Raw genomic sequence first — 25,867 nt, 5'->3', positions numbered from 1 at the left:
GATGTTTTCAGGAGATGTACAGTGGACTTTCAACTCCTGCCACCAGCTATATCGTGTCTGCATTGCATAGAGAAATACATAGACCCAGTGATGTCACTGGTTCTAAAATAAGTTATGCAATGAAAAAAAGACAAGATTTATTTGGAAAAAATCATAACAGCATATTGATGAGGAAGAAAAAGAGGAACCAGGAATGGCAATATATAAATAGGTTAAACTTCAGATTGCAGCTACATTGGTATTAACCTAAAGACTTAATGTCCCCTTGGGAGTGTGTTTTTTTTTTTCGTGTGATATATTGAGCATGTGAACATTTCCATTTCATTATTCCCTGTTTTTGTACCCTGCAGTGTAATAGACTTTTAAAGTGGTGTCCTGCTCCAGACTGCCATCACGTTGTTAAAGTTCAATATCCTGACGCCAAACCCGTACGTTGCAAATGTGGCCGTCAGTTCTGGTGAGTTACTTGCGCGAGAGTATAGGTATTATTTATATCTAATGTATTTGTAGTGTGAAAGCAAACATGAGTGAAAAAGAAAAATATGCAAATTACAGTGCTACAAGGAATGTTTCCAAAGAAGTCTAATGAAGGCAAATTTTCAAAAACAAAATTATCCAGTACACCTCTACAATACATTAACATTTCCCAATGTCTGTCCCTTTACACTGGTGATGGATTCTCTATACGGCCTTATTCACACTGGTAAAAAGATCCTCTCGTGGAATCCTACAGCAAGTTTACTGTGAATAGACTGGGCACAGATAGATTGTGGGATGGAATACCGGTTATCCTGGTTGCAGTAATACCCGGAGGCAGCAACGGATGTTCGCTCATCTCCTGCCACGCTCCGTCCACTCTATGGGTGCTTCCAGACACCCAGTAGAAGCAGGTGAACCCAGGACACGTGGAGAGGGGGGATTGGCAACTTCTGCAGCATGTAGATGTGATCAAGCAGCTTTGTAGCTGCCCTAATCCTTATTTGGCAGCAGCAAAGGAGTTAAAAAAACATGCAGGTATAGAAAAATACCTGTTGATCTTCCAGAAATGCATTAACACACAGCTTTTTTTTTTTTGACTCTGCCATTGTCTTGCTAAAACAATTCAACCATTCCCTCTCAAAGGCCAATTATTTTGTAGTCCATGATCAGAATTGGGAGTGTGCAGAAAACTTAAAATGGCTCTGAATTTATGACGAGATCAAACAGTTAAAGTTTTTCTCTTTCGTTCATTGACGGACACAGCTCCTGATCGTCTTAACCATTGGGTTATACTGCCCCCTATAGAAGTAGGACACTAGGCAGAAACAAAGTCTGGCTATGCCTATGGGCAGTCCCAGGGGGTATACCCCCTCTCTGCTATAGGTACTTAGTTTTTTTTCTGCCTAGTCAGGAGTAAGGACCTAGTATCTTGTTGGGATCTCTGGTCCTGGCTATTTTCTCTTTTTAGATATAAATTTTTCTCCTGTTTTTTTTTTTTTTTTTTCCTGTGAGATCTACAATCAACTGCCAGACTGGGCGACAGGCTGGAAAAATCTAGATCCAGTGGTCAACCCAGTCTGGCCAGCAAGCACACGCAGACCTCAGCTCTGCGCTAGATCGGCCGTGACAGCCCCACCGGATGGGGGTGGCCTGCAATTTAAAAGCCTAGCGTGGTCGAATAAGACCGGCATTTGGCCGGAGTCGCAGCATTCTTCCTGGCCAACAGTTCCCCCATTTCAATGGAGAGGAGGCTCTCTATGGGGAGTAGCTGTCCCCCCCCCCCTCTCCCCCTGGAGGGTTTTGGGGTGGACATGGGCCCCTTTTTGGAATGGTCTGACTCCCGGCTTCCGCTCTTTCCCATCAGGCACCCCCATTAATCTGCCCCCCCAACCCCCTCCACTTATGCTGGGGCTGTGTGGGTGGTCTAGTCCACCTCCTGGGGTGGGGGCAGGGCACTATGCTGGCGATTGGGGGGAGGGGTGCAGCGCTGGTGACCGGACGATCGGCTGTGCGAGGGGGGGGTGAGTTATACCTGGTGGGGACTCCTGCCAGGGCCCCCCCGTCCTGCCTGAAGCCGCCATTTTCTTGTAGCTTGTGTAGTCCAGCGGCCATTTTGCGGTGGTTTGCCATAGAGGGTAGTGATTTCGGCGGTGGGAGCCCCTCCTCATCCCCTGGTGCTGGATCTTTTCACTTCTTGATCGCCGCGCGTGAAGTACAGATTATCCTGATGGCTGCAGGTGCCTGTTTCTGCTGGCTGGTGAGTCTGGTGGGGTCCTCTCCCTCTCTGCTGAGGATCGCTTGGTGCTTTGTGCCTGGCGACCAGATGGTGCTGCCAGCGCTGTGGGGGTTGTCCCTTTGCAGTGTTTTACAATTTTTGTGGGGTCCCCCTGGTGACTCATGGAGTTATCTGGAGTACATCTCCCCACCTGAGCCCCTGTGAGGCTGCGGGACCCTCCGGGTCCCAACCATCCATCGATGCACTGACTGCGGTCCTGGAGTCCTTTGTGTCCCGGGTCGAGGTGGCTTTCGGACGTCAGGCTAGCATAAAGTGCCCGCTGCCTCATCTGTCTCATCAGATTATGAATCTGATTCGGCCGCCGCGGGCGTGGGTCACCCTGTTGGGTCTTCGACCACGTGCCTGGAATCCTCAGATAGTAAGGACGATTCCTGCAACCGCGCTTGAAAAGGTGCTGGTGGAAGCACTGATTGTATCTGTGCGTGAGACCTTAAAGATGGAGGATGCAGCTGCGACAGAGGCGCAAGTTCCCTTTGGCACTCACAAGCCATTAAGAGCAGCAAAGGTGTTGCCTTTCCCTGCCTATTTTGACAGAATTGTCGCTAAAGAGTGGGGATGACCAAAACGCCCTTAAGAAGTAGACTGTTCCACCGGTGGTGGACTGTCCGGTTTCCAGGTTGAACAACGCAGCCATGATTCCGGTTAAAGAGTCCCCAGGCTTTAGGGATCCGGCTGACAGGAAGGCGGAGGCTGTGGCCCGCAATATGTACACTCTGGCTGGTTCAGCACTGAAGCCAGTATTCACCCTTGCCCTGGTATTACAAACTATTACAAAGCTCAAAGCCTTTCAGGGCCTCCTATGGAGTATCCAAATGAACCTGGTCTGGCAAGTGGAGAGCGGGCTTCTCCAGACCCACGAGTTAGGGCTCCCTTAGCATGAAGGTGCACCCTCACCCGTATCTGGGGTGAGGGGACGTCTTGGCTGGTTTCTGGACCCATGGACTTCCCTGGTACAAGACAATTGGGTCCACAAAGTCACTTAGTCCGGCTACAAGATCGAGTTTCGCTATTGTACCCCGGCAAGGTTCTTTCCTTTCAACTTGTGCCTGTCCCCGGACCGCTTCCAGGGTCTGTTTGGGGCAGTATTGTCCTGGTTCCGACTTCGGAACGTTTTCAGGGTTTTTTACTCAAACCTGTTTACAGTTCCCAGGAAGGAAGGCAAGGTGTGTCCAGACGATGTCTTTTGATGACGAAACGTTGACGACTCCAGACGCAACGTCCACACGCCCCCTGGAAGTAGCCGGCTTTTTTCTGTTTGCTGCCTGGGACCTTTGCGGGACGCCGCACCTTCAGCCCATGTTCAGCTTGTGATATGCCTGTCATTATTCGGTACATTGTGAGTATGTTTTTTTTAATAAATATTGTTACAAGTTTATACGGGATTACGCTATGGGCCTCGCTTTTTTCTCCACATATTCATTTATGACTGATGGAATTTACTGAGGAGTGCCAATCCTATATATCCCCTAATTACACCGATTCCACCACACATCTCGAGAGGCGGTTCTTTCGATTTGGAAAAGCAACCACGGAACATCTGACCACACTGGTTTAATTATTAGCCGGGAGAGGCTGACTCATTAATTTGAGCAGCCACGGAAATCTGGTAAGCTGCTTACTATATCCAATCACAGAGGTGTTCCCCTCCTTCACATACCCCTGGTGTCACGGGAAAGAATCCCCTCTTTGGAATATTCTGCATGCGGATTTATTTTTACCCTACACCATTTTTTTGGGACTTATTCATTTGGACACTGTCTTTTCTTTTCACAATTTTGTGAATATTGGTTCCCATTCATTTGGACACTATTTATTCTTTTCATCATTTTTGTGAATATTGATATCTTTTAGCGCTGCACTTTTATAATTTAAGGTGTGTCCAGTGCTTGACCTCATGTCGCTAAACTGCTTTGTGCGGGTGCAGAAGTTCAGAATGGAGTCTATTTGCACGGCGGTGGCATCCCTGCATCAGGGGGAATTTTTTACCTCTATCAACATCAAGGATGCTTACCTTCACATTCCAAAATGTGCCGGTCCCCAGCGCTTTCTCCACTTGCCGTGGGAGAGGAGCATTCAGTTTGTGGTGTTACCCTTTGGTCTCGCCTATGCTGCTCGGGTCTTCACAAAAGTGTTAGCCCCGGTGCTGGCATTGTTATGCCAACGCAAGGGATCGCAGTACTGGGCTACTTGGATGACCTCAGTTCCATTTGCACAGTTCTATACAAGGTCCCTGCAAAGGGAGATTCTGGCCAAATGGGAAAAGACTCCGCAGTCTCTGAACAATCAGATCCAGCTGAGTCAGGAAATGAGGGAGATCCCTGATATGGTGGCTTCGTTCTTCGGCGGGGCAAATCCTTCCTCCCCTTGTATTGGACAATGGTCACCACAGATGCCAGCATGTTCGGCTGGGGAGGCTAGGCGTCCTTGGCAAAAAATTCTGCTCTGGACATTGGAAGAGTCAAGACTAATGATCAATGTCTTGGAACGCCGAGCAATCAGCCTGCACCTGGACCATTGGACGGATCGTCTTCAGGGTTGTCCAGTGCGCATTCAATCGGACAATGCCAGGGCCGTGGCTTATGTCAATCAGCAGGAGGGTACAAGAAGTGTCCTGGTGGCTCTGGATGTAGCCAGCATTCTAAGGTGGGCAGAATGGTTTGTTCCAGGCCTCTCCGCCATACACATTCCAGGGGGGGGAAACTGGCAGGCAGATTACCTGAATTGGCAGGAATTGGACCAAGGGGGAGTTGTCCCTTCATCTGGAGGTGTTTCATCAGTTGCATCTCCGGTGGGACATCCCAGAGGTGGATCTGTTGGTTTCTTGGCTCAACAGAAAGGTGTAGAGGTTTGTGGCTCAGTCAGGGGATCCTCCGACGCTACAGACGCATTTGTGGCCCAATGGGGGCATCGTCTGATTTACGCCTTCCCTCCACTCCATCTTCTGCCAAGACTTCTATGCAGAATTGAGGCAGAAGGGATTCCGGTCATCTTAGTGACCCCTGGCTTGGTACACCGATCTGGTGCGGCTGGTCGCTGATGTTCCTTGGAAGCTTCCTCACAGGGAGGATCTGCGGATCTGCTGTCCCAAGGGCCAATCTTCCATCCTGCTTTACAGTCGCTGGCTTTGACGGCTTGGCTGTTGAATGCCAGGTGCTGATGGATAGAGGTTTATCCAACGCTGTTAAAGGCTAGGAAATCTGCATCTAGAAAGATCTACCATCGTACGTGGAAGTCGTACATTGCATGGTGTGAGTCGCTTGGGGTTCATCCTCGCTCCTTCTCGGTGGCTCGGTTCTAGACCTTCCTTCAACAGGGGGGTTGAGCAGAAACTGGCCCTGAATACTATTAAGGGTCAGGTGTCGGCCTTGGCGGTCTTTTTTCAACTGCTCTTGGCCACGTACTCCCTTGTGCGTACCTTTCTTCAGGGAGTTAGGCATTTGGCCCCTCCAGTGCGGTCTCTGCCTTGGGACCTCATTTCAGTGATGTCAGTCGTCCTGAAGCCTCCTTTTGAGGATCTTCGGGAGGATCCCCTTCTTACGCTGTCCCAGAAGGTGGCCGTCTTGGTGGCTATCGCCTCTGCACGCAGGGTGTCCGAATTGGTGGTGTTATCCTGTCATTCACCTTACTTGGTGGTTCTTCATCCCTGTCTGTTGTTCCTTCCAAAGGTTGTCTCTGATTTTCATTTGCATTAACACATTATGTTGCTTTCCCTGTGTCCCAGGCCAAAACATCCGAAGGAAATTGCTTTTCATGCCTTTGTGGTTCGGGCGATTAGGGAGTGTACTTTGCAGCTACGGAGTCTTTTAGGAAATCAGACTCCCTATTTTGTGCTTACGAATGGGCCTCAAAAAGGGTTGTGCGCTTCCTCTGCTACCTTTTCCAGATGGATCAGACAAACGGTGATTCAGGCCTATTCCATCAAGAGTCAGGTTCCTCCTTTGCCTGTCAAGGCTCACTCTGCTTGGGCACTCAGTGCCTCCTGGGCCTTCTGTCATCAGGCGTCAGTGATGCAGGTTTTGCAAGGTGGCCACCTGGTCATCCGTGCACACTTTCACAAAGTTCTATAAAGTGGATGTGTTGGCATATGCGGATGCTTCACTTGCCTGCAAGGTTTTGCAGACTGCTGTTTAGAGCAGTGGTCCTCAACCCTGGCCTACAGGGCCCACTAACAGGCCAGATTTGCAAGATAACTGAAATACATCCCAGGTGATATAATTTGCTGCTCAGTGATTTCAGTGCTCTAGTCTGCATCTCCCCAAGGTAATACTTAAAATCTGGCCTGTTAGTGGGCCCTGAGGACTGGAGTTGAGGACCACTGCTTTAGAGGACCTGGTCCTCTTTGAGGGTGTATTGTTTTTTTTTTTTTTCAGGGGAGCTCCAGTTTTGGTTAAGCGCCGGTTTACCTGGTCAGCTATAGTTAGACTTCGGAATTTCTTTTTTGCTGTTCCCACTCCTCATGTTTAACACTGCTGTGGGACTTCCCAATCATTAAGATGATCAGGAGCTGTGTCCATCAATGAACGAAAGAGAAAATGGGATTTTTGACGGACCCAGCACCCACCCCTCTGTGGAGTTGTAATTGTTCTGACACTGCTTGTAACAAAACAGAGTACCTATAGCAGGTAGAGGGGAGTATACCCTCTTGGACTGCCCATAGGCGTAGCCAGACTTTTTCTGCCTAGTGTCCTACTCCTGTAGGGGGCAGTATAACCCAATGGTTAAGAAGATCAGGAGCTGTGTCCGTCAATGTACATCATAGAAATAGATTTTACAGTAAGTCAGATATCACATTTTTTTCCACTTTGTAATCCGAAACAACAAATTGCTTCCCATAGTATACACTGTATATACCATTGCTCAAATGAAAAAAAAAAAGCTAATTTTAAGACCCTGTTCACATCTGAGCGTATTGGAATCGCACAGTTCTGTCTCCGGAACATGCTAAAAAAAAATGCTCCACAATGCACCTTTAGGTGCCAGTTAAAGGCATCTAAAAAAGATAAGAAACAGGAGATTTGTCATGCAACAGAATGCCTAAAAATTAAGCAAAAACACGCTATTCAAAAGTCGGTTCCAAAAAATAGGTACGAGGGGTTTTTTTTTTGTTTTTTTTTTTGCGTGGGGCATCCCAAGCAAATAGGCTGCCTTACATGTTGTGTCAAAAGTGTGAGAAACGCATCCTGTGTTGCTCAGTTTTGAATGCAGCCTCAGTGTTTACATATAAATGCATGACAGATGGTCTAAGTCAATAATATAAGTTTGTCATCAACAGAAAGAAAGATTGAATATGCGGTTTGTTGCATGTTTTGTAGAATTCATTAGTTACTAGGTTGTTTTAAAAACACTGGCTATTTATCGATTTTCATAATAAATTTGGCCCATTTTCTATAAGGTTGTAAAACATTTTTTCTAACGATACACATTAAAGAGGAGTTTCGGCCCCCTAGGAAAAATTAGGTCAGCAGCTTCAAATACTATAACTGCTGACTTTTAAATATTAGAATTTACCTGTCCAAGGATCCCGCGATGTTGGCACCTGAAGCTGATTTTCATATTGGCTCTCGTGTGCTGCCACCGCCGCCATTCAGGATAAGGGAACGCAGCAGTGAAGCCTTTTGGCTTCCCAGCTGGTTCTCTACTGCGCATGCGCGCACCGCTGTCTCCCGGAAGTGGGGGAAGGGTACCTGTCAAAAACAGGTACCCGTTCCTCCCTCCCTGAATGGTGCCAAATGTGGCACCAGAGTGGGGGAGGAAGCATATAAGTGGAAGTTCCACTTTTGGGTGGAACTCCGCTTTAACAGAAGATGCTGAATAATAAATATTGTAAGTAAGGTGTAACGGCGGGTTTTGAAATACTTTCCTTTTCTGAAGAACATGCTGCTCCAGGCTTCTTTTACCTCTGCTGACATAACCAAAAGCTTGGGTATTGTTCATCCTACAAAGACTGTTATAACTTGAAGTAGACAACTGAGTTTAGAAGTATGCTATGTTCCCACTAGTGCAACTCCAAAGTTGCATGATTTAGAGTGTGACTTAATCCAACTTTACCCTCTCTGGATCAAAGTTTAATCAAAGTAGTGCAGGCATCTTTCAAAGTCGCACGGATTTTAAATGGGTGAAGTCAAAATCAATGGGCAGCTCTTACAACTTTGTAACCAAAGTCACAGTACAAGGCGCACTAGTGGGAACAGAGCCTTACAATAACCACAGATTGATATTGGTTGTTCTTTTCTTTTAAATTGTTATTATCCAGGAATATGCAGAATAGTTAAAATTGTCAGCTGTTCTTGTGAAAATCATATCTAGTTAGGAAGATCACTAACATTTTCTTTTGTAAGCTATTCTGCTTCTGTTAGTTTCTCTACATCACTTACAAAGGCTGGCTGAAACTAAAAACCTTTGGAATTTTTAAAAATGTTTTGAATGAATACATGTGTTGCAAGTAAGCGTTCAGTCATTTTCCAGGGTTAACACTATAATTAGTACTAATTGTAGTATAGTAGTAGTTGTCATTACAAAGGTAAAGAGGAGTAGTGCAAAATTTTGCACACAAATCAAAAAAAATCTCACAGATGGGTGCAGTAAAAGATAGGTTTTCTAAATAAATCCATAACAGGCCCTCCCAATTGAAATGGAACAATGTTCCTGTCAGCAGTCTATGCAGAGCAGAGATGGCCAGCAATGTGATAGCAGTCAATCGCAGTACTCCTCTGGGGAATGCTGCAGTCGAGTAGTGCAGACTTCTGAGTCACATGCAGTGACCTGCAGGAACCAGGCTTTATTGTAAAGGGACATGTCTCCTTTTCTCATGCGTCACAATGGTGGTTTCCTGGTAGCTGGGAGACACTGTAGTCCAGTAGTGTGGACTTTTGGTCTGATGTATGCAGCTATTCTTTTAGTAACCGCAAATAATCAGTTGATATTTGAACAACTCTGACAAAAATAGGGCATAGAGTGACTATATTTAAAAGAAATAGAAATGGTAAACTATTTATGAATGGGTTATAACTGGTGTCCTGTGTCACTTGACTTTTTGGTACTTTTCCTTTGAAAAAGTCTGAATTTTTCTTTGTACTGTTACAGCTTCAATTGTGGAGAGAATTGGCACGACCCAGTTAAATGTAAGGTAGGTTTGTGTAAGGTTCATGAAATGTTTTCTCACATCCAAGTCCTGCAAATACAGTACTATGCTTCTTTAGACAAAGCTGAAGTAGAATTGGCTGTATTTGTGAAAAGGAGGCTATAGCTTCATCTGCTGGCACATCTGTATTAGAAAAGTAGTGGAACTGAAGGGAGCTCTAAAATCTTAGTCTATTTGACACGTTAACATCTAGTGTGTCTGACACAAAAACACACTGAAACACTTAGGTCCGGTTCACACTTATGCGAGTGCGGGAAGGCTGCGAATCCGCAGCCTGTTCCCGCATTGCACACGCACCCCCGGCAGTTCACACTGCCATATGCGATACGCTGGGGGTGTCAATGTAATCTTAACGACACCCCCAGTTTGATCGCATATTGCAGTGCGATCGTGCAGTTCGCACAGGATCGGATCGCACAAGTGTGAACCGCTGTGCGATCCGATCCTGATGTGGCTTCCAAAAAGGGTCCTGTGCGAGTTTGCTGCGGGTGCGAATTTAGCCATACAAAGTGTATGGCTAAACTCGCACCGCACAGCCGATCGCATGTAATGAAGGAGCAGTGCGCTCCGACATTACATGCGATCCCCGCACTCGCAGTAGTGTGAACCGGGGCTTAAGGCCACTACACTCTGCTGGACATTCTTTCACTCTTCCCACTAAGGCCTAGTACACCGTTTTTGAGAGCTGATCATGACCGTTCATGCTATAGGTTATGCTAAGGGACGAGCACAAAAAAATGTTCTCTTAAGATAATGGAAGGAATAATTTTTGTTTTAATCAGTACAGTATTCATCAGTAAAAAAAAAAAAAAAAATATGACCAAGGCTGCACATGCTCCGAAATGAAATAATACATTATATAAGGTGCTTTCTGTGTGCTTTTCCCACACTGTTCAAAACTAACTGCTTTTGCAATATGCTGCAGGTTCCAATACTGGAACAGTACACTAAACGCAGATTGCAAATGCAGTGCATTTGTGGACACCAGATCACATGTTACTGAAATACCATGCTATTTTTGTGCAGCGCATATTTCAAAAGTAGTCCATGCACTACTTTTTGCTTTCAGGGGCGATTTGCTTCTCATTCACATGAATGCAGGCGAACGATTCTGATGTGAACCAGCCCTGACACAGAAAGGGCTACTGATTGAGTAAATTGTATTTATGGCTATAAGCAATCAAAGTGGGTGGTAATTCATCCAGTTGCTACTTGTAAATGAGAATAAGTGACTAAAGTGTTTTTTTTTTTTTCTCGACAGTGGCTTAAGAAATGGATCAAAAAGTGTGATGATGACAGTGAGACATCAAACTGGATTGCAGCTAATACAAAGGTAGGATCCTCATATTTTCTACCTGCATATTCATTTTTACATTATTGGTTACATAAAGTTTATACAAACATGGGCTGATGTTTTTGAAAAAGAACCCTCAATTATTTTCTGAAACCACTTCAGCCTGAGCAAAGTAATTGGCATATATTGGGGTTTATTCTGTGCTTGGTAAAAATCAGACTTTGCTTTTGATTTTTGTTTCAATAGAATATAATTACGCAAGTAAAAATAGACTTGACAAAAATGACAGGACCTTAACCTAACAGTTTATTGCACAAGCTTTAGAGGCAATCACTGCAAACAGTTCAGTAGCTTTCAATAGGATACAGTCAACTGACACACGTAGTTTGGCTCACTTTTTAACAAACTACTCTAGATGTCTTAGGTTTAAAAAGTGATGTTTCCGTAGATGTTTAATAGTATTCAGATCAGTGCCTTTAGAAGTCCAATTCAGAACAGTTAAACTCAAAAAGACATGTGACTCCCACCATCCATCTGGAGGGAGCGCAGACCTGTGGATCTAAGCAAGACTGACCCTAGAGACCCCAGTTTATTTTCCTCTGTTGAACCACAGTAGTGGGTCTTTGGTGGTCCTAGCAGATAGCTTTTTCACTCAGACCAGAAACAGAAAATCCAAGGCACTCATGGTGAACGCTCTGGAGTTTTTCTTTCTTTAAGCACTTCAGAATAATCCAATGTTTTGTTATTAGCCATGCTTTGGATGCTTTTAGTTGTATTTGGGCTCCTTATCCTGCTTAAAAGCTTTGTGAAAATGGGCAGTACATTTCACTGCAGAATTTCTTGATAGCCTTGAGATATTGTTGTGCCTTGCACAGATGCAAGGTACTCTGTAACAGACGAAGCAAAGCAGCGCCAAAGCATAACTAAGCTTCCTCCCATGTTTCAATGTTTTCTTTGAAAGCCGCCTCTTTTCCATATGTTAATATGGTGCCAAGTTGACTTACCAAAAAGCTCTATTTCCATCTCATCTGTCCAAAGGCCATTCTCCCAGAAGTCTTGTGGCTTGAGAATATGCATTTTAGAATATTCCAGTTTGGCATTTTTGTCCTAATAGGGCATCTTCCTTTGAATCCATTATTGCTCAAAGTTAGGAATGAAGCAGGCAAGCACTGGTGTATCTTGATGTTGGGGTTAAACTTGTCTCCATTGAGATTTTTCTTTATTATTGGTCTACCATTTATACTATCTTTCTGTTCTATCTGGGGGCGATTTTGCACTTGCAGCTGCCTTCAGGGAGGTTGGCTATGCTCCCAATAAATCTTTAACTTCCTAATATTGCAAATGTAGACACAGGGATATCAAGCTACTTGGAGATTGTCTTATTGCCATTATATTTGACGAGGTGGGCTATAATTTTCTTTCTGATCTCCTCAGACACCTCTATCCTTTATGCTCTCTGGTCCATGTTCAATGTGGTGCACATGATGATACCAGTAGAGTGACTACTTTTCTCTGTTTGAGTAGACTGACTACAAGATTGAAGATCTGTTCCAGTAATTACAGAAAAACATTAATTTCAAAAATTACGGATTCAATTATATTTACTTCTCTAGTGCACAATAAGCAATGCCTCTTTTCACACTTTTTTACTCCATTATATACCAAAGGCATGCAGGTATATACATAAGATAATTGCTTTTATTTAAATCCCTTTTCAGAAGGAATCCAGCATTGTTTAAATGAGCTGTTAGGGTTGAAACAACAAATATTTGTCCATGTTTGTATATGAAAAAAGTGGTTTGTTTTATTATACTGTTTGATTCTTCTGTCAACTTGCATTCTCCCAGGAATGTCCCAAATGTCATGTGACCATAGAGAAAGATGGAGGCTGCAATCACATGGTATGCCGGAACCAAAACTGCAAGGCAGAATTTTGCTGGGTCTGCCTGGGTCCTTGGGAGCCCCATGGATCAGCTTGGTAAGGGGGAACAGATACAATGGATCTGCCTGGCACTTCTTACAATACAATGCCTGAATTAATTGATGTTCAATCTAATTGCTATCAAAAAAAGTATAGTTAAACATATGTCAAGATAAAAAATATATATATTGTTGGTTGAAGTACACAGCTTTATGGTAATTAGCAGCCTGTGGTTATTCTCCCCCCTTGCAAGAGAAATGGCCACTTGGGACATAGAAACTGACTCTTTTAGGCTTTAAAGGATAGGTTCACCTTCAGTAACCTGTTACACCTGTATTTAGAGTGTGACATGTTACTATGCAACAGTCCCCCTCACCCTGAGTCCCCCTTCGTGAAAACTGGTTCACATCTGTGTCATTCAGTCACAGGAATCTGTAAAAGTGTAAACTAAAAGTCCCATCTACTATTGTGGTTTTTATTCAAACCGGATTATAGTCCCGAAACCAAAAGGCGGTCTACATCCCATATTGGATTTAAAGGCACTCAATGCCTTTGTATGTCCTCCAAAAGTTTCAGATTTAATCTATTTGCTTTTACTCATCACAGGACTTTTAGGCATCCATTCACATACAGAATGCATGTTTTACACATTTCAAGGTCATCAGCAATGTCTTCACTAAATCAAAAACTAGTATATAAAGAATTCTGCACTTACCAACTAATATAAACAAAGCTTGACAGCAGCCCTCGTATGTATCAGAATACAAAATATAAGTAAACAAGTTGCGCTGTTCCCTTTTAAAACATATCAACCAAATCCTATACAAACCATGCATAATCCGCAGTAAAGGAAGTTGTAATAAGTGATAATCTACAAAGTGATAAAATATAGAAAACCAATCAGTGTTAAAGTTGTGGTAAAGACACTTGGTCAGGAACATACAATCCCCTCTGTTTAATAACGTTCTGTGCCCCACAGTACGTGTTTTATAAAAGAAATAAGCTGATTTCTACCCAATGCTCGTAACTGCTCACTGCTCTTTTCTCCCTGGCTGACAGCTACAGCAGGATGGGCCGAAAACTCCCCCTGACATCAGCTGGGAAGAGCGAGGCGAGTAGTCACGTGAGCGCTGGGAGGCGCTCTGAAATTCGGTAGAAATCTCCATATTTCTTAAACGCGTACTGTGGGGCACATATCGTTATTAAACAGAGGGGATAATATGAATATTACAATTATAGCAGCAAGAAGGGAAGGGGCGGGGAGCAGAGCGGCACTGTCACAAGCTTAAAGGGGGGAGAGGAGGACAGAAGAAGGCTGCGGATGACGGCGGCACGTAACGGACCACGGTGTCAGGGCTCAGCAGCCATGATAAAGCATGGTCCATTTACAGGGAGGGGGGGGGGGCAGGATCAGCCTGGTGTTTTAGGTTTTGCAAGGGGCCAAATTACACAGCACAAGCACTGTGCTGCTGTTCATGAATTGAGAAAACAGGATCCTTTTTTTTTTTTTTTTTTTTTATAAAGCGTAACAAACGCTTTAAGCTTAACCAAGACAGACAAAAAAATGTTCTATAGTTAATGAAAACTTTTGTCTCTCTCCAATGTAATCCCTTCAGTGTTGCCACCACCAGTACACCTGTTCACTGCTTAACATATTGTTAGACCCCTAGTATCCGGTTACTCACAATCTAAGAACTTTAAGACCGTGTGTACTCCTCTTTCTCCACTACAGATTTTTTGCTTTTCTTTTACATTGCTTATTTGCTAATCTGGCGACGAAACCTCTTGTAGCATTGATTCCTGCTGGAGTGTCCTGATGACATACATGCGCTTACCTTCTGATAATAGGGCACTAACCATCTGGTAAATAGTGAAGTGTGTACTGGTGGTGAGAGGGTTCTAATGGAGAGAGATGCTGCATTTTCATTAACTATTTAAAGTGGAACTTTAATCAGAAATTTAAGTCCTGCTAAGATCTCTTCTGGCTGGCGCCTTTTGCAGTAATAGCTACAATGGACATACCCCTGTTAAAATGTCAGGTTTCTGTAATGTAAAAAAATGAGACAAAGATAAATAGTTTTTCCACTTTATTTGTGACCTACAAATTATACAACTCAATTGAAAAACAAACTGAAATGTTTTGGGGGGGGGGGGGTAATAAAAAAAACTAAAATAATGTGTTTGCATAGGTGTGCACACCCTCTTATTACTAGAGATGTAGCTTTGTTCAGCATTAAAGCGATTGAAAAGTAACTTTTTTTTTTCCTATAAAAAATAACAAACTTATTATACCTTCCTGCTCTGTTGCAGTTATTTTGCACAGAGCAGCCTGGATCCTCCTCTTCTGGGGTCCCTTTTCTGTCCTCCTGGCCCATCTCTCCTGTTCAGTGCCCCCACAGTAAGCAGCTAGCTCTCCATTTTTAGGCACTGCTGAGTTTGTAGAGGCCGATCTGCTGACAGCCTTGAAGTAAAGCACTGCCTTTTTTTTATTCTTTTCTTTCTTTTCTCACCCAGCAAAGTAAAGGCATAATGTGCAAGTATGCATTGCATACTAGCACATTATGTGAAACTTACCTACAAACGAAGCCCTCGTCACCACTAGAGGCCGCATCCATCTTCACCCGTCTTCCTTCCAGGTCCGAGAACTCCGGCTGTGTGACTGCCCTGAGCCACGTGACGTCACTCCTGTGCATGCACACGGGAGCCGCTGATCCTGGCACAGGGCTCTGAAGAAACGGCATGGGTGGCCGTTCCTTCAGAGTGCATGCGTTGATGTCATCAGCTGCGTATACAGTAAATATCTCCTAAACGGTGCATGTTTAAAAGATAATTACAGTACTTATATGTAAGCCTTTTTATAGGATTACCAGTGGAAGTTTTCTTCCACTTTATTGTAGAATTAAACCCTCTTAAAGCGGTAGTATCCCGCTTTTTGACACTTTTACCTACAGGTAAGCCTATAATAAGGCTTACCTGTAGGTACAATTAATATTTGCAGTGCATGCAGCCGCTCACGCGAGCGGCGCATGCGCTCTGAAGGTCCGGGAGGACCTTCAGTTTTCCTTGCCGGAAACTTGCTGGAAAATCACTCCCGCGCGCATGCGCGGCTCCGGCCAATCACCGCTCCGGAGCCGCCGAACCCGGAAGAGATGCCGAGGGATCATGGCAGCGCCTGCAGCGATGTCCGGGGGTCCGTGTCGGGGCTTCGTTCTAAGGTAAGTAATACATAATGAGCTAGTATACGATGCATACTAGCTCATTATGCCTTTGTCTTGCAGGTTTTTTTTTCATTTTTTGGGTTTACAACTGCTTTAACCTTTACAGCCAAGGAAGTTGTTTCTGTTTAATCTGCAACTGTTATGGTGCTACACATGTGATCAGTTATGACTCCAGCCATTTTGATTTTTTTTTTTTTTTTTTTTAAAAAGTAAACATAAATGTACACAAAGTAATCTGTTTGAAAGAGCAGAACAAACAGCCAGCTGCATGGTGTATAGTAAGACAGACCTGGATGGATCAGTCAACCGCCTCTTGGCTAGGGAGGTGGATAAGAGGCTGTCAGGCTGATGGAGCACACATCTTCAGTTGAACAGTGTCATATCTGTGGCTTACATCAATAACTAGGTGGGCACCAGGTGTGTTGTGACAGCAGTGGTTGTAGAATTTGTCTTTGGTGAAGCTTCATGTTCCCACAGTGGACTGGCAGTCAGATTTTCACAGCAGACATGGGGATCCCAGGGAATATTCTCTCCATCATAAAGTGTTCTAAAATGTTATAGTGGGTATAGAAAAGAATCACCTGCATTATTCAGATCGATCCCTTGTCTCATTGTTTATTACTAGTTGTCGCATTCGACAGTTTGTATTGCCTTTGTTTTCTTAAATAAAAATATTTGAAAGAAAAGAATCACCCCCTTTAAGCCCCAGTTCACACTACTGCGTGTGCGGGGTTCGCATGTCATGTCGGAGCGCACTGCTCCGACATGACATGCGATCAGCTGTGCGGTGCGAGTTTAGCCATACAGTTTGTATGGCTAAATTCGCATCGCACCCGCAGCAAACACGCACAGGAGGCATTTTTGCTGCCGCATCAGGATCGGATCGCACAGCGGTTCACACTTGTGCGATCCGATCCTGTGCGAACTGCACGATCGCACTGCGATATGCGATCAAACTGGGGGTGTCAAGATTACATTGACACCCCCAGCGTATCGCATATGGCAGTGTGAACTGCCGGGGGTGCGTGTGCGATGCGGGAAAAGGCTGCGAATTCGCAGCCTTCCCGCATCGCATATATGTGAACCGAGCCTAAAATAATGACATTTTATTGCTTTGCAGCCTGAAATAAAAATAGGGTTTTTTTTTTTTTTTTTGTTTTTTTTATGCAGCTGTATTTAGTGCAATTTATAACATCCAAGCAAAATAAAAAACACCAGCATGTCAAAAAAAATGAATTACATTTTTGAAAAAGGATCACCCCTCTTCTAAAAATGACTTAAAACTCAATCAGGTGTAGTTAATCACCTTCTTAATGGCACAAAAAGCAATTTGACTTTTAACTCTGATCAGCTGGGGCTATTTTGATTACCTCAGCATGGAAAGCGCTTTCCTGGAGCATTTCAGTCCTGGTGGTGCAAGTGAAGCAAACCAACAACAAGCAAGGCACTGTCAAAAGATCTCCAGGATAAAGTTGTGGACAGGCTCAAGTCAGAAGACCTGATACATAAACATTTTAAAGTCTTTACTGTGCTTCTAGGCATTGATAAAGTCTAGTATTTGGTACAACGAAGACCCTCCCTGGATCAGGACATCTCCAAACTGGAAGAAAGAGCCAAGAGCCCTACAGCAACTCTGAAGCAGTTGCAGGAATTTATAACAGTGGTCATTGTGTGCATGTGACCACAATATCACAAATTCTCCACAAATGTGGCTTGTTTGGGAGGGTTTCAAGAAAAAAGCCATTCCGCAAGAAAGACCACATGCAGTCATGACTGAGCTTTGCCAAAACGCACCTTGAAGATGGAAAAAGGTGTTCTGGTCAGATGAGCCTAAAATTGAATTATTTGGCCTGTACACCAAACAATATGTCTGGTCGAAATCCAATACAGCTCACTGTCCAAATAACACCATTCCTACAGTAAAGGAGGGAATATCCTGTTATGAGGGTGTTTCTCTGCAGCAGGGACTGGAGCATTTGTCAGGATAGAAGGGAAAATGGCGCAAAATACAGTTACTCTTGAGGAAAATCTGCTGCCCTCTGCCAGAAAGTTGTCAATAGGAAGATGGTTTACCTTCCAACATGACAATGACCCAAAGCACACAGCAAAATTTACCACACAGTGGTTGAAGGAGAAAAAGGTAAATATCCTTGCGTGGCCTAGTCAGAGCACAGACTTGAGCCCCCATTGAATATCTGTGGAATGACTTGAAAACTGCAGTCCACAAACGGTCACCATCAAATTTACCTGACCTTGAGCAGTTCTGCAAAGAACAGTGGGCAAATATTGCAAAAGTCTAGATGTGCGAAGTTAAGAGACCTATCCCAACAAACTAAAAGTTGTAATTGAAGTTAAAGGTGGTTCAACAAAATACTGACACAAGGGGGTGTTCCTTTTTTCCAACTCCAAGTGATTGTTTTTAATTATTTTTTAAATTTTTTTCTGACATGTTGAGACTTAGATCTTTCACTTGGATAACATAAGTTGTAAGAGTAAATACAGCTGCATAAAACAAAAACTATCTGTCTTAATTTCAGGCCGCAAAGCAACAAAATGTGATTAATATTAACCACTTAACCCCCGGAGGATTTGGCTGCTAAAAGACCAGGGGGTTTTTTGCTATTTTTTTACTGCGTGACTTTAACGGACAATTGCGCGGTCGTGCGACGCTGTACCTAAACAAATTTGATGTCCTTTTTTTTCCCTCAGAGCTTTCTTTGGGTGGTATTTGATCACCTGTGCGATTTATTTTTATTTTTTTGATCATGCGCTATAAACAAAAAAAGAGCGTCAATTTTGCAAAAATAACAATATTTTTCACATTTTTTTATATGAAATTCCCCAAAAAAAATGTAAAAATCAAAATTTTTTAACATTTTCGGCCAATTTGTTTTATGCTACATATGTTTGGTAAAAGAAATCGCAAAAAGCGTATTTTGATTGGTTTGCGCAAAAGTTATCGCGTTTACTAACAAAGGGAAAGATTTGTGTAATTTTTGGTGTTTTTTGTGTAATGGCGGCGATCTGCGACTTTTTTTTTTCGGTACTGCGACATTGCGCTGGACAGATCGGACCCTTGACTGACATTTTTGACACTTTTGGGGGTACCAGTGACATTACTGCAGTAATCAGTGCTATACATATGCACTGTTACTTCAAAAATGACACTGGCAGGGAAGGGGTTAACTGTATTGGAGAGGGAGGGGTTAAGTGTGTCCTAGGGGCGTGATTCTAACTGTATAGGGACATGGCTATTGTGTAAAAACAAAGATCAACGGTCCTACATAGAACCGTCTGATCTTCATTTTTACACAGGGGAGAATGACGGGCGGCTTGTTTACATAAGCCGCTCCGCCTTTCTCCCTTCACCGGAGCGATCGTAGTGTGACCGGCGGACATCGGGTCCGCCGGTCACACGCACTGACTTGTCAGTGAACGAGCCGCGGCGGGCGCGCGGCCGCCCGCTCGCAATTGGCTCTCAAGTCAGTGACAGGCGAGTGACGTATCCATACGTCACTCTGCCTGGCCGGGGCTGACCGCCGCAGTATATAGTCGTGCGGCGGTCGGCAACCGTTTAAATGGGGGGGGGGGGGGGGTTCTTTTCTCTACTCATACCCACTGTGTTTGCATTGGGGGATGTCATGTGTGGATCTCCAGTATCTCAGTTCAAAAAGAAGCTAGACAAAATTGTCTCCACTATATGGGACCTGACAGCGGATGCATCAGTTGCCCTGGTAGCACTGTGGGATCCGTATGAACTAATTTTTTCCATTCCTCAGATGAAGCTACTAGCTGGTCTACTTTGGAGGAACGAAAGTGAGGGCTTTCCAGTCATTCTCATAGCTCCAGATTGGCATTGGGGAGTATGGAATGTTAACCTTGTTCATCTGTTAACTGGCACTGTGGCCTCTTTTGGATCCACCAAATCTTTTATCCAATCTTAAGGACCAATCTTTCGCCCTTCTTAGTTGCAGGCTTCAACTGCATGGCTATTTAAAAAGCTTGTAATTCTACTTCCCAAAAGATTGTGATGCTATCAACAAGTGAGGTGCTTCTTTTTACTCGTGTGAAGCTGTGGGAATTTCTCCAGATGCTTTTTCAGTGGAATGTGTTTTCTTTTCTCCAGTTGAGAGTAGAAAAACTTAACCCTATAGCATCATAACGGGTCTGGTATCTGCCCTGTCTTTCCTTTTTCCAAGGTCCTGTTTCTGCTAATTCACAAATTCATACTTTGCCACAAGGGGCTGCCCCTGTTTGGCCATTATTTCAGCTTTGGGATTTAAAAAGTGGTGTTGGTGTTTCAAAAACCTCCATTCAAGTCTAATCAGTGTACTTCCTTGAAGCTGCTATCTTGTAGCCATCACTTTGGCTACAAGAGTCACTGAGTTGTTAACATTGTCATGTAGGGAGGCACATTTGTTTTACAAAGAAAAGGTTATTTTGAGAAGAAAACTTTTTCTCTTTCGTTGACGGACCCAGCTCCTGATCTTCATATCCATTTGGTTATACTGCCCCCTACAGGAGAAGGACACTAGGCAGAAAAATAATCTGGCTACACCTATGGGCAGTTTTTTTCTGCCTATTCAGGAGTAAGGACCTAGTCCCTTGCTGGGATCTGTGGTCCTGGATATATTTTTTTTTTTCCAATCCACCGTCAGACTGGGCGACGGGGCTGGATAATCTAGATTCAGTGGTCACCCCAGTCTTGCCAGCAAGCACGTGCAGAATTCAGCTCTGCGCTAGGTCGGCCGTGACATAGCCCCACAGGGCAGGGGCTGGCCTGTGAGTTAAACGCCTCGTGAGGTCGCATACGACCGGGGTCTTCGCCTGAGTCGCATCGTTCCTCCTGGCCGACAGCCCCCCATTTCGATGGTGAGGGGTTCTGTCTGGAGCGGTGCCCGCCTGGTTCCTGGTATGGGGAGTAGCTTTCCCCCCCTCTCCCCCTGGAGGGTTTTGGTGTGGACATGAGCCCCTCGGGATGGTAGGACCCCCGGTTCCCCTCCTTCCTGTCAGGCACCAACCTTTCATCTGTCCCCCATCCTACCCCCACTCCACTTATGCTGGGGCTGTATGGGTGGTCTGGACCACCTCCTGGGGTGGGGCACTGTGCTGGCGACAGGACGATGGGGGGGGGGGGGGTTGTACCTGGTGGGGGCTCCTGCCTGGGCCTGTATTTGAGGCCCAGGGATCCCTCTTGGGTCCCTGGGAGCCTCGTGGTGCCGCCATTTTGCTGTTGACTGTCTGTTTCTATGCACGACGGCCACTTTGCAGTGGTTTGCCATTAAAAATAGCGGCGGCCATGACGGTGGAGCGCTGTGGGCGGCGATTTCGGCGGTGGGAGCCCCTCCCGATCGTCTGGTGCGGACTCCTGGATTCTGCTGGGTGGGGAGTCTGGTGGGGTGCTCTCCTTCTGCTGAGGATCGCTTGGTGTTTTGTGCCTGGCGACCAGGTGGTGCTGCCAGCGCGGTGGGGATTGTCCCTTTGCAGTGTGTTACACTTTTTGCGTGGTCCCCCTGGTGACTCCTGGAGTCTTTGGAGCACATCTCCCCACCTGATCCCCCCCCCCCTTTCTGAGGCTGCGGGGCAACCATCCATCGATGCACTAACAGCTATCCTGGAGTCCTTTATGTCCTGGGTGGAGGTGGCTTTCGGGCAACGGGCTAGCGAAGCACCTTCCCCTGCCGCCTCTGTCTCATCAGATCATGAATCTGATTGGGCTGCCGCGGACGTGGGTCACCCTGCTGGGTGCCACCAGGCACCTGGAATCCTCAGATAGTGAGGATGATTCCTCCACATCTGCAACCGCGCACAAAAAGGCGCTGGTGGAAGCACTGATTGTATTTGTGCGTGAGACCTTGAAGAAGGCAGGACACCGCTGCGACTGAGGCGCAGGTTCCCTTTGGCACTCGCAAGCCGTCCAGAGCAGTAAAGGGGTTTCCTTTCCTCGCCTATTTTGACAGAATTGTCGCTAAGGAGAGGGGACGACCAAACCGTCCCCTTGGGGTTCCTAAGCGATTTACTAGGCGTTACCTCAATGAGGAGTCCCTTATTAGGAAGTGGGCTGTTCCACCATTGGTGGACCCTCTGGTTTCCAGATTGAACAAGGCAACCATGATTCTGGTTTGAGTCCCCAGCCTTTAAGGATCTGGCTGACAGGAAGGTGGAGGCTGTGGCCTGCAATATGTACACTCTGGCTGGTTTGGCACTGAGGCCAGTATTTACCATTGCCCTGGTGTCGCAAACTGACTGAGTGGGCTAAGCTTTTATGCCGTGACCTGGAGGGAGAACCGCTCCCCCCTGCCTTTGCTGAGCTGGCGGACCAGCTGGTCCACGGGCTGCAGTTTATCTGTGATGCCTCTTTGGTTGCGGCTCCCCTAGTGGCTTGGCTCTCTGTTTCGGCATTGATCCTTTGGCTCAAATGCTGGTCTACAGACCAGACTTCTAAAAAGGCCTTGACTGATCTCCCCTTTTAATGGAATTCCCTGTTTGGGGCAACCCTGAATGACCTCATTAAAGGTCTGACGGGGCAGAGTACTTTTCTTCCACAGGCTACTAAGGGCAAGGAACCTCGTCGTAGATGTGGGCCCCCCTCCTTGGCTCATAAGTAGTTTTTTCGTCCCTCAGGGTCGACTGACCAGAGGAGGCCCTTAAAGGCTCTGAGCCCTTGAGGATCCAAATGAACCTGGTCTGGCAAGCTGAGAGCAGGCCTCTCCAAACCCGCGGACAAGGCTCCTTCAGCATGAAGGTGCACCCCCACCCGTATCACGGGTGGGAGGGGGAGTCTTGGTTTCCGGACCCGAGGACTTCTCTGGTACAAGACAAGTGAGTCCACAAAGTCATTCGGGTCGGCTACAAGATGGAGTTTCGATCTTGTTCCCCGACGAGCTTCTTTCCTTCCAACTTGTGCCTGTCCCTGGACCGTTTACAGGCTCTGTTTGGGACAGTACAAGACCTGTTGCTTCAAGGGGTGATTGTGCCAGTTCCGACTTCGGAGCGTTTCTGGGTTTTTACTCAAACCGGTTTACAGTTCCCAGGTAGAAAGGCAAGGTGCGTCCAATCCTGGACCTCAAGGCCCTGAACTGTTTTGTGCGAGTGCAGCAGTTTAGGATGGAGTCCATTCGCACCGTGGTGGCATCCCTGCATCAGGGTGATTTTCTTGCCTCTATCAACATCAAGGATGCTTACCTTCACATTCCAATATAAGCCGGTCACCAGTGCTTCCTCCCCTTTGCCGTGGGAGAGGACCATTATCAGTTTGTGGCCCTACCCTTTGGTCTCACCTCTGCTCCTCGGGTCTTTACAAAAGTGTTAGCTCCAGTGCTAGCATTGTTACGCCAACGAAGGATTGCAGTACTGGGCTACTTGGATGACCTCCTTCTGCGAGCGGAGTTCCCTAATGCTCTGGTAGAAAACCTGGAAATCAATATATGACCTCGAAGGTGTTCAGTTGGATTCTGAATTTTTCAGAAGTCTGCTCTGGTTCCGTCTACAAAAGTGGATTATCTGGGCTTGACTCTGAACTCGGCCTTAGCCAGAGTGCTCTTTCCCCTGGACAAACTCCAGAAATTGCAGGCTGCAATTCATTTCCTGCTGTCCAGCATATAGTCATTCCTCCGGACTTGCATGCGGGTTTCCATATGAGGTCCCTGCAAAGGGAGATTCTGGCCAAAGGGGACAAGACGCCGCAGTCTCTCTGCTCAGGGGATCTGGACACTGGAAGAGTCCAGACTATTATCTATGTCTTGGAACTCCGAGGGATTAGACTGTGCCTGGACCATTGGACGTATCGTCTTCAGGGATGTCCAATGCGCATTCAATCAAGTGGGCACAAAGTGTCCTGGCGGCCCTGGAGGTAGCCGGCATTCTAAGGTGGGCAGAATGGTTCCTTCCAGCCCTCTCCGCTGTACACATTCCCGGGATGGGAAACTGGCAGGTGGGTAACCTCAGTCAGCAGGCGTTAAACCAAGGAGAGTGGTCCCTTCATTCCGAGGTGTTTTCATAAGTTGTGTCTCTGGTGGGGCATCCCCAAAGGGGATTTTTTGGCGTTTCAGCTCAACAGAAAGGTGCAGAGGTTTGTGGCTTGGTCGGGGGATCCTCTGGTGGACGCCACAGACACACTGGTGGTCCTGTGGGGCTAGTTTCATCTGAATTACGCCTTCCCCCTCAAGCTTATGCCAAGACTTTTGCGCAGGATAGAGGGAGAAGGGATTCCAGTCATCTAAGTGGCACTCGACTGGCCTCCCTGGGCTTGGTATGCCAATCTGGTGCTGCTGGTTGCCCATGTTCCTTGGAAACTTCCTCTCAGGGAGGATCTGCTGTCCCAAGGACCAATCTTCCATCCTGCTTTACAGTCGCTGGCTTTGACGGCTTGGCTGTTGAACGCCAGGTGCTGATGGATAGAGGTTTATCTGAGTCGATGAATCCAAAGCTGTTAAAAGCTTGAAAATCTACTTCTAGGAAGATTCATCATTGTACGTGATAGACGTACGTTGCGTGGTGTGTCTCTTGAGATTCATCCTCGCTCCTTCTCTGTGGCTCAGGTCTTGACATTCAACAGGGGGTTGAACAGAAATTGGCCTTGAGTACCATCAAGGGCCAGGTGTCGGATTTGGCGGTCTTCTTCCAATGACCCTTAGCCACACACTACCTGGTGTGTACCTTTCTTCAGGGTGTTCGACATTTTGGTTCCTCCAATGCGGTCTCCATTGCCACCTTGGGGGCCTCAATTTTGTGCTTTCGGTTCTCCAGAAGCCTCCCTTTGAGAATCTTTGGAGATTCCCTTGCTTACGCTGTTTCAGAAGTTGGCTTTTTTGGTGGCTATCACCTCTGCGTGCAGGGTGTCGGAACCCAGCGGGGGTTATCCTATCGTTCACCTTGGTGATTCACAGAGATGAGATGGTTCTTCGCCCCTGTCCGTCATTCCTCCCAAAGGTTGTCTCTAGTTTTCATTTGAATGAGGACATTGTGTTGCCTTCTCTGTGTCCCAAGCCGAAACATCCGAAGGAAATTGCCTTGCATGCCTTGGATGCGGTCCGGGCAATTAGGGTGTACCTGGCAGCTACGGAGTCTCAAATCTGAAATCAAACTCCCTATTTGTGCTCACGGATGGGCTTCGGAAAGCATTGTCCACTTCCTCTGCGACCATTTCCAGGCAGACGTTTTTTTAGGTCTATTCCATCAGGGGTCAGGTTCCTCCTTTCCCTGTCAGGGTGCACTCTACTTAGTGCCTCCTAGGCTTTCCGTTATCAGGCATCGGTGACGCAGGTTTTGCAAGGCGGCCATCTGGCCGTCGGTGCACACTTTCACAGTGATCTATAAAGTGTATGTGTTGGCATCTGCGGATGCTTCTTTTTGGCCGCAATGTTTTGCAGGCTGCTGTTTAGAGGACTTTGATCCTCTTTGAAGGTGTATTTGTGTTTTTCAGGTGGACTCCAGTTGTGTTTGAACTCCTGTTGCCTGGTTGGCCACTGCTTGGCCTTTTGGATTTTTTTTTTTTTTGCTGTTCCCACTCATGTTTAACACTGCTTTGGGACGTCACAATGGTTATGAAGATCAGGAGCTGTGTTCGTCAATGAACAAAAGAGAGAATGGGATTTTCGACTTACCCTAAAGTCCATTTCTCTGATCATTGATGGACACAGCACCCACCCCTCTGTGGAGTTGTAATTCTTCTGACACTGCTTGTAACAAAACTGAGTACCTATACCAGAGAGAGGGAGACTACCGCCCTGGGACTTCCCATAGGTATAACTAGATTATTTTTCTGCCTAGTGTCCTACTCCTGTAGGGGGCAGTATAACCCAAAGGTTATGAAGATCAGGAGCTGTGTCCGTCAATGAGCATCAGAGAAATGGATTTTACGGAAAGTCAAAATGAGGTGCTTTTCACCTTATTGAGGATTTTACCACCTTTGTGTACGGCACTTGTTCACACCAAGATGATTTCTCTCCATTGTCTAAATGTGTTGAGGACCATCAGGGTTAACCTCTAAACCACTGCTTTTTTGGCATACACATTC

The 25,867-nt window shown here is 45.9% G+C and overlaps 1 protein-coding gene across 1 annotated transcript in view; it reads left to right on the top strand.

Annotated features, from left to right (window-relative positions):
- Nucleotides 1-25,867, top strand: part of ARIH1 (ariadne RBR E3 ubiquitin protein ligase 1) — a 138,195-nt gene that overhangs the window by 89,486 nt on the left and 22,842 nt on the right. The window contains exons 7-10 of the mRNA XM_082256825.1: nt 351-457; nt 9,359-9,401; nt 10,678-10,749; nt 12,558-12,688. Of these exons, the coding sequence (XP_082112951.1) occupies nt 351-457; nt 9,359-9,401; nt 10,678-10,749; nt 12,558-12,688 (353 nt within the window). The remainder of the gene's footprint in view (nt 1-350; nt 458-9,358; nt 9,402-10,677; nt 10,750-12,557; nt 12,689-25,867) is intronic.

The sequence above is a fragment of the Pelophylax lessonae genome (assembly GCF_965119305.1).
Source record: "Pelophylax lessonae genome assembly, chromosome: 4".
NCBI lineage: Eukaryota > Metazoa > Chordata > Amphibia > Anura > Ranidae > Pelophylax > Pelophylax lessonae.
This window is presented reverse-complemented; position numbering and strand designations above follow the sequence as displayed.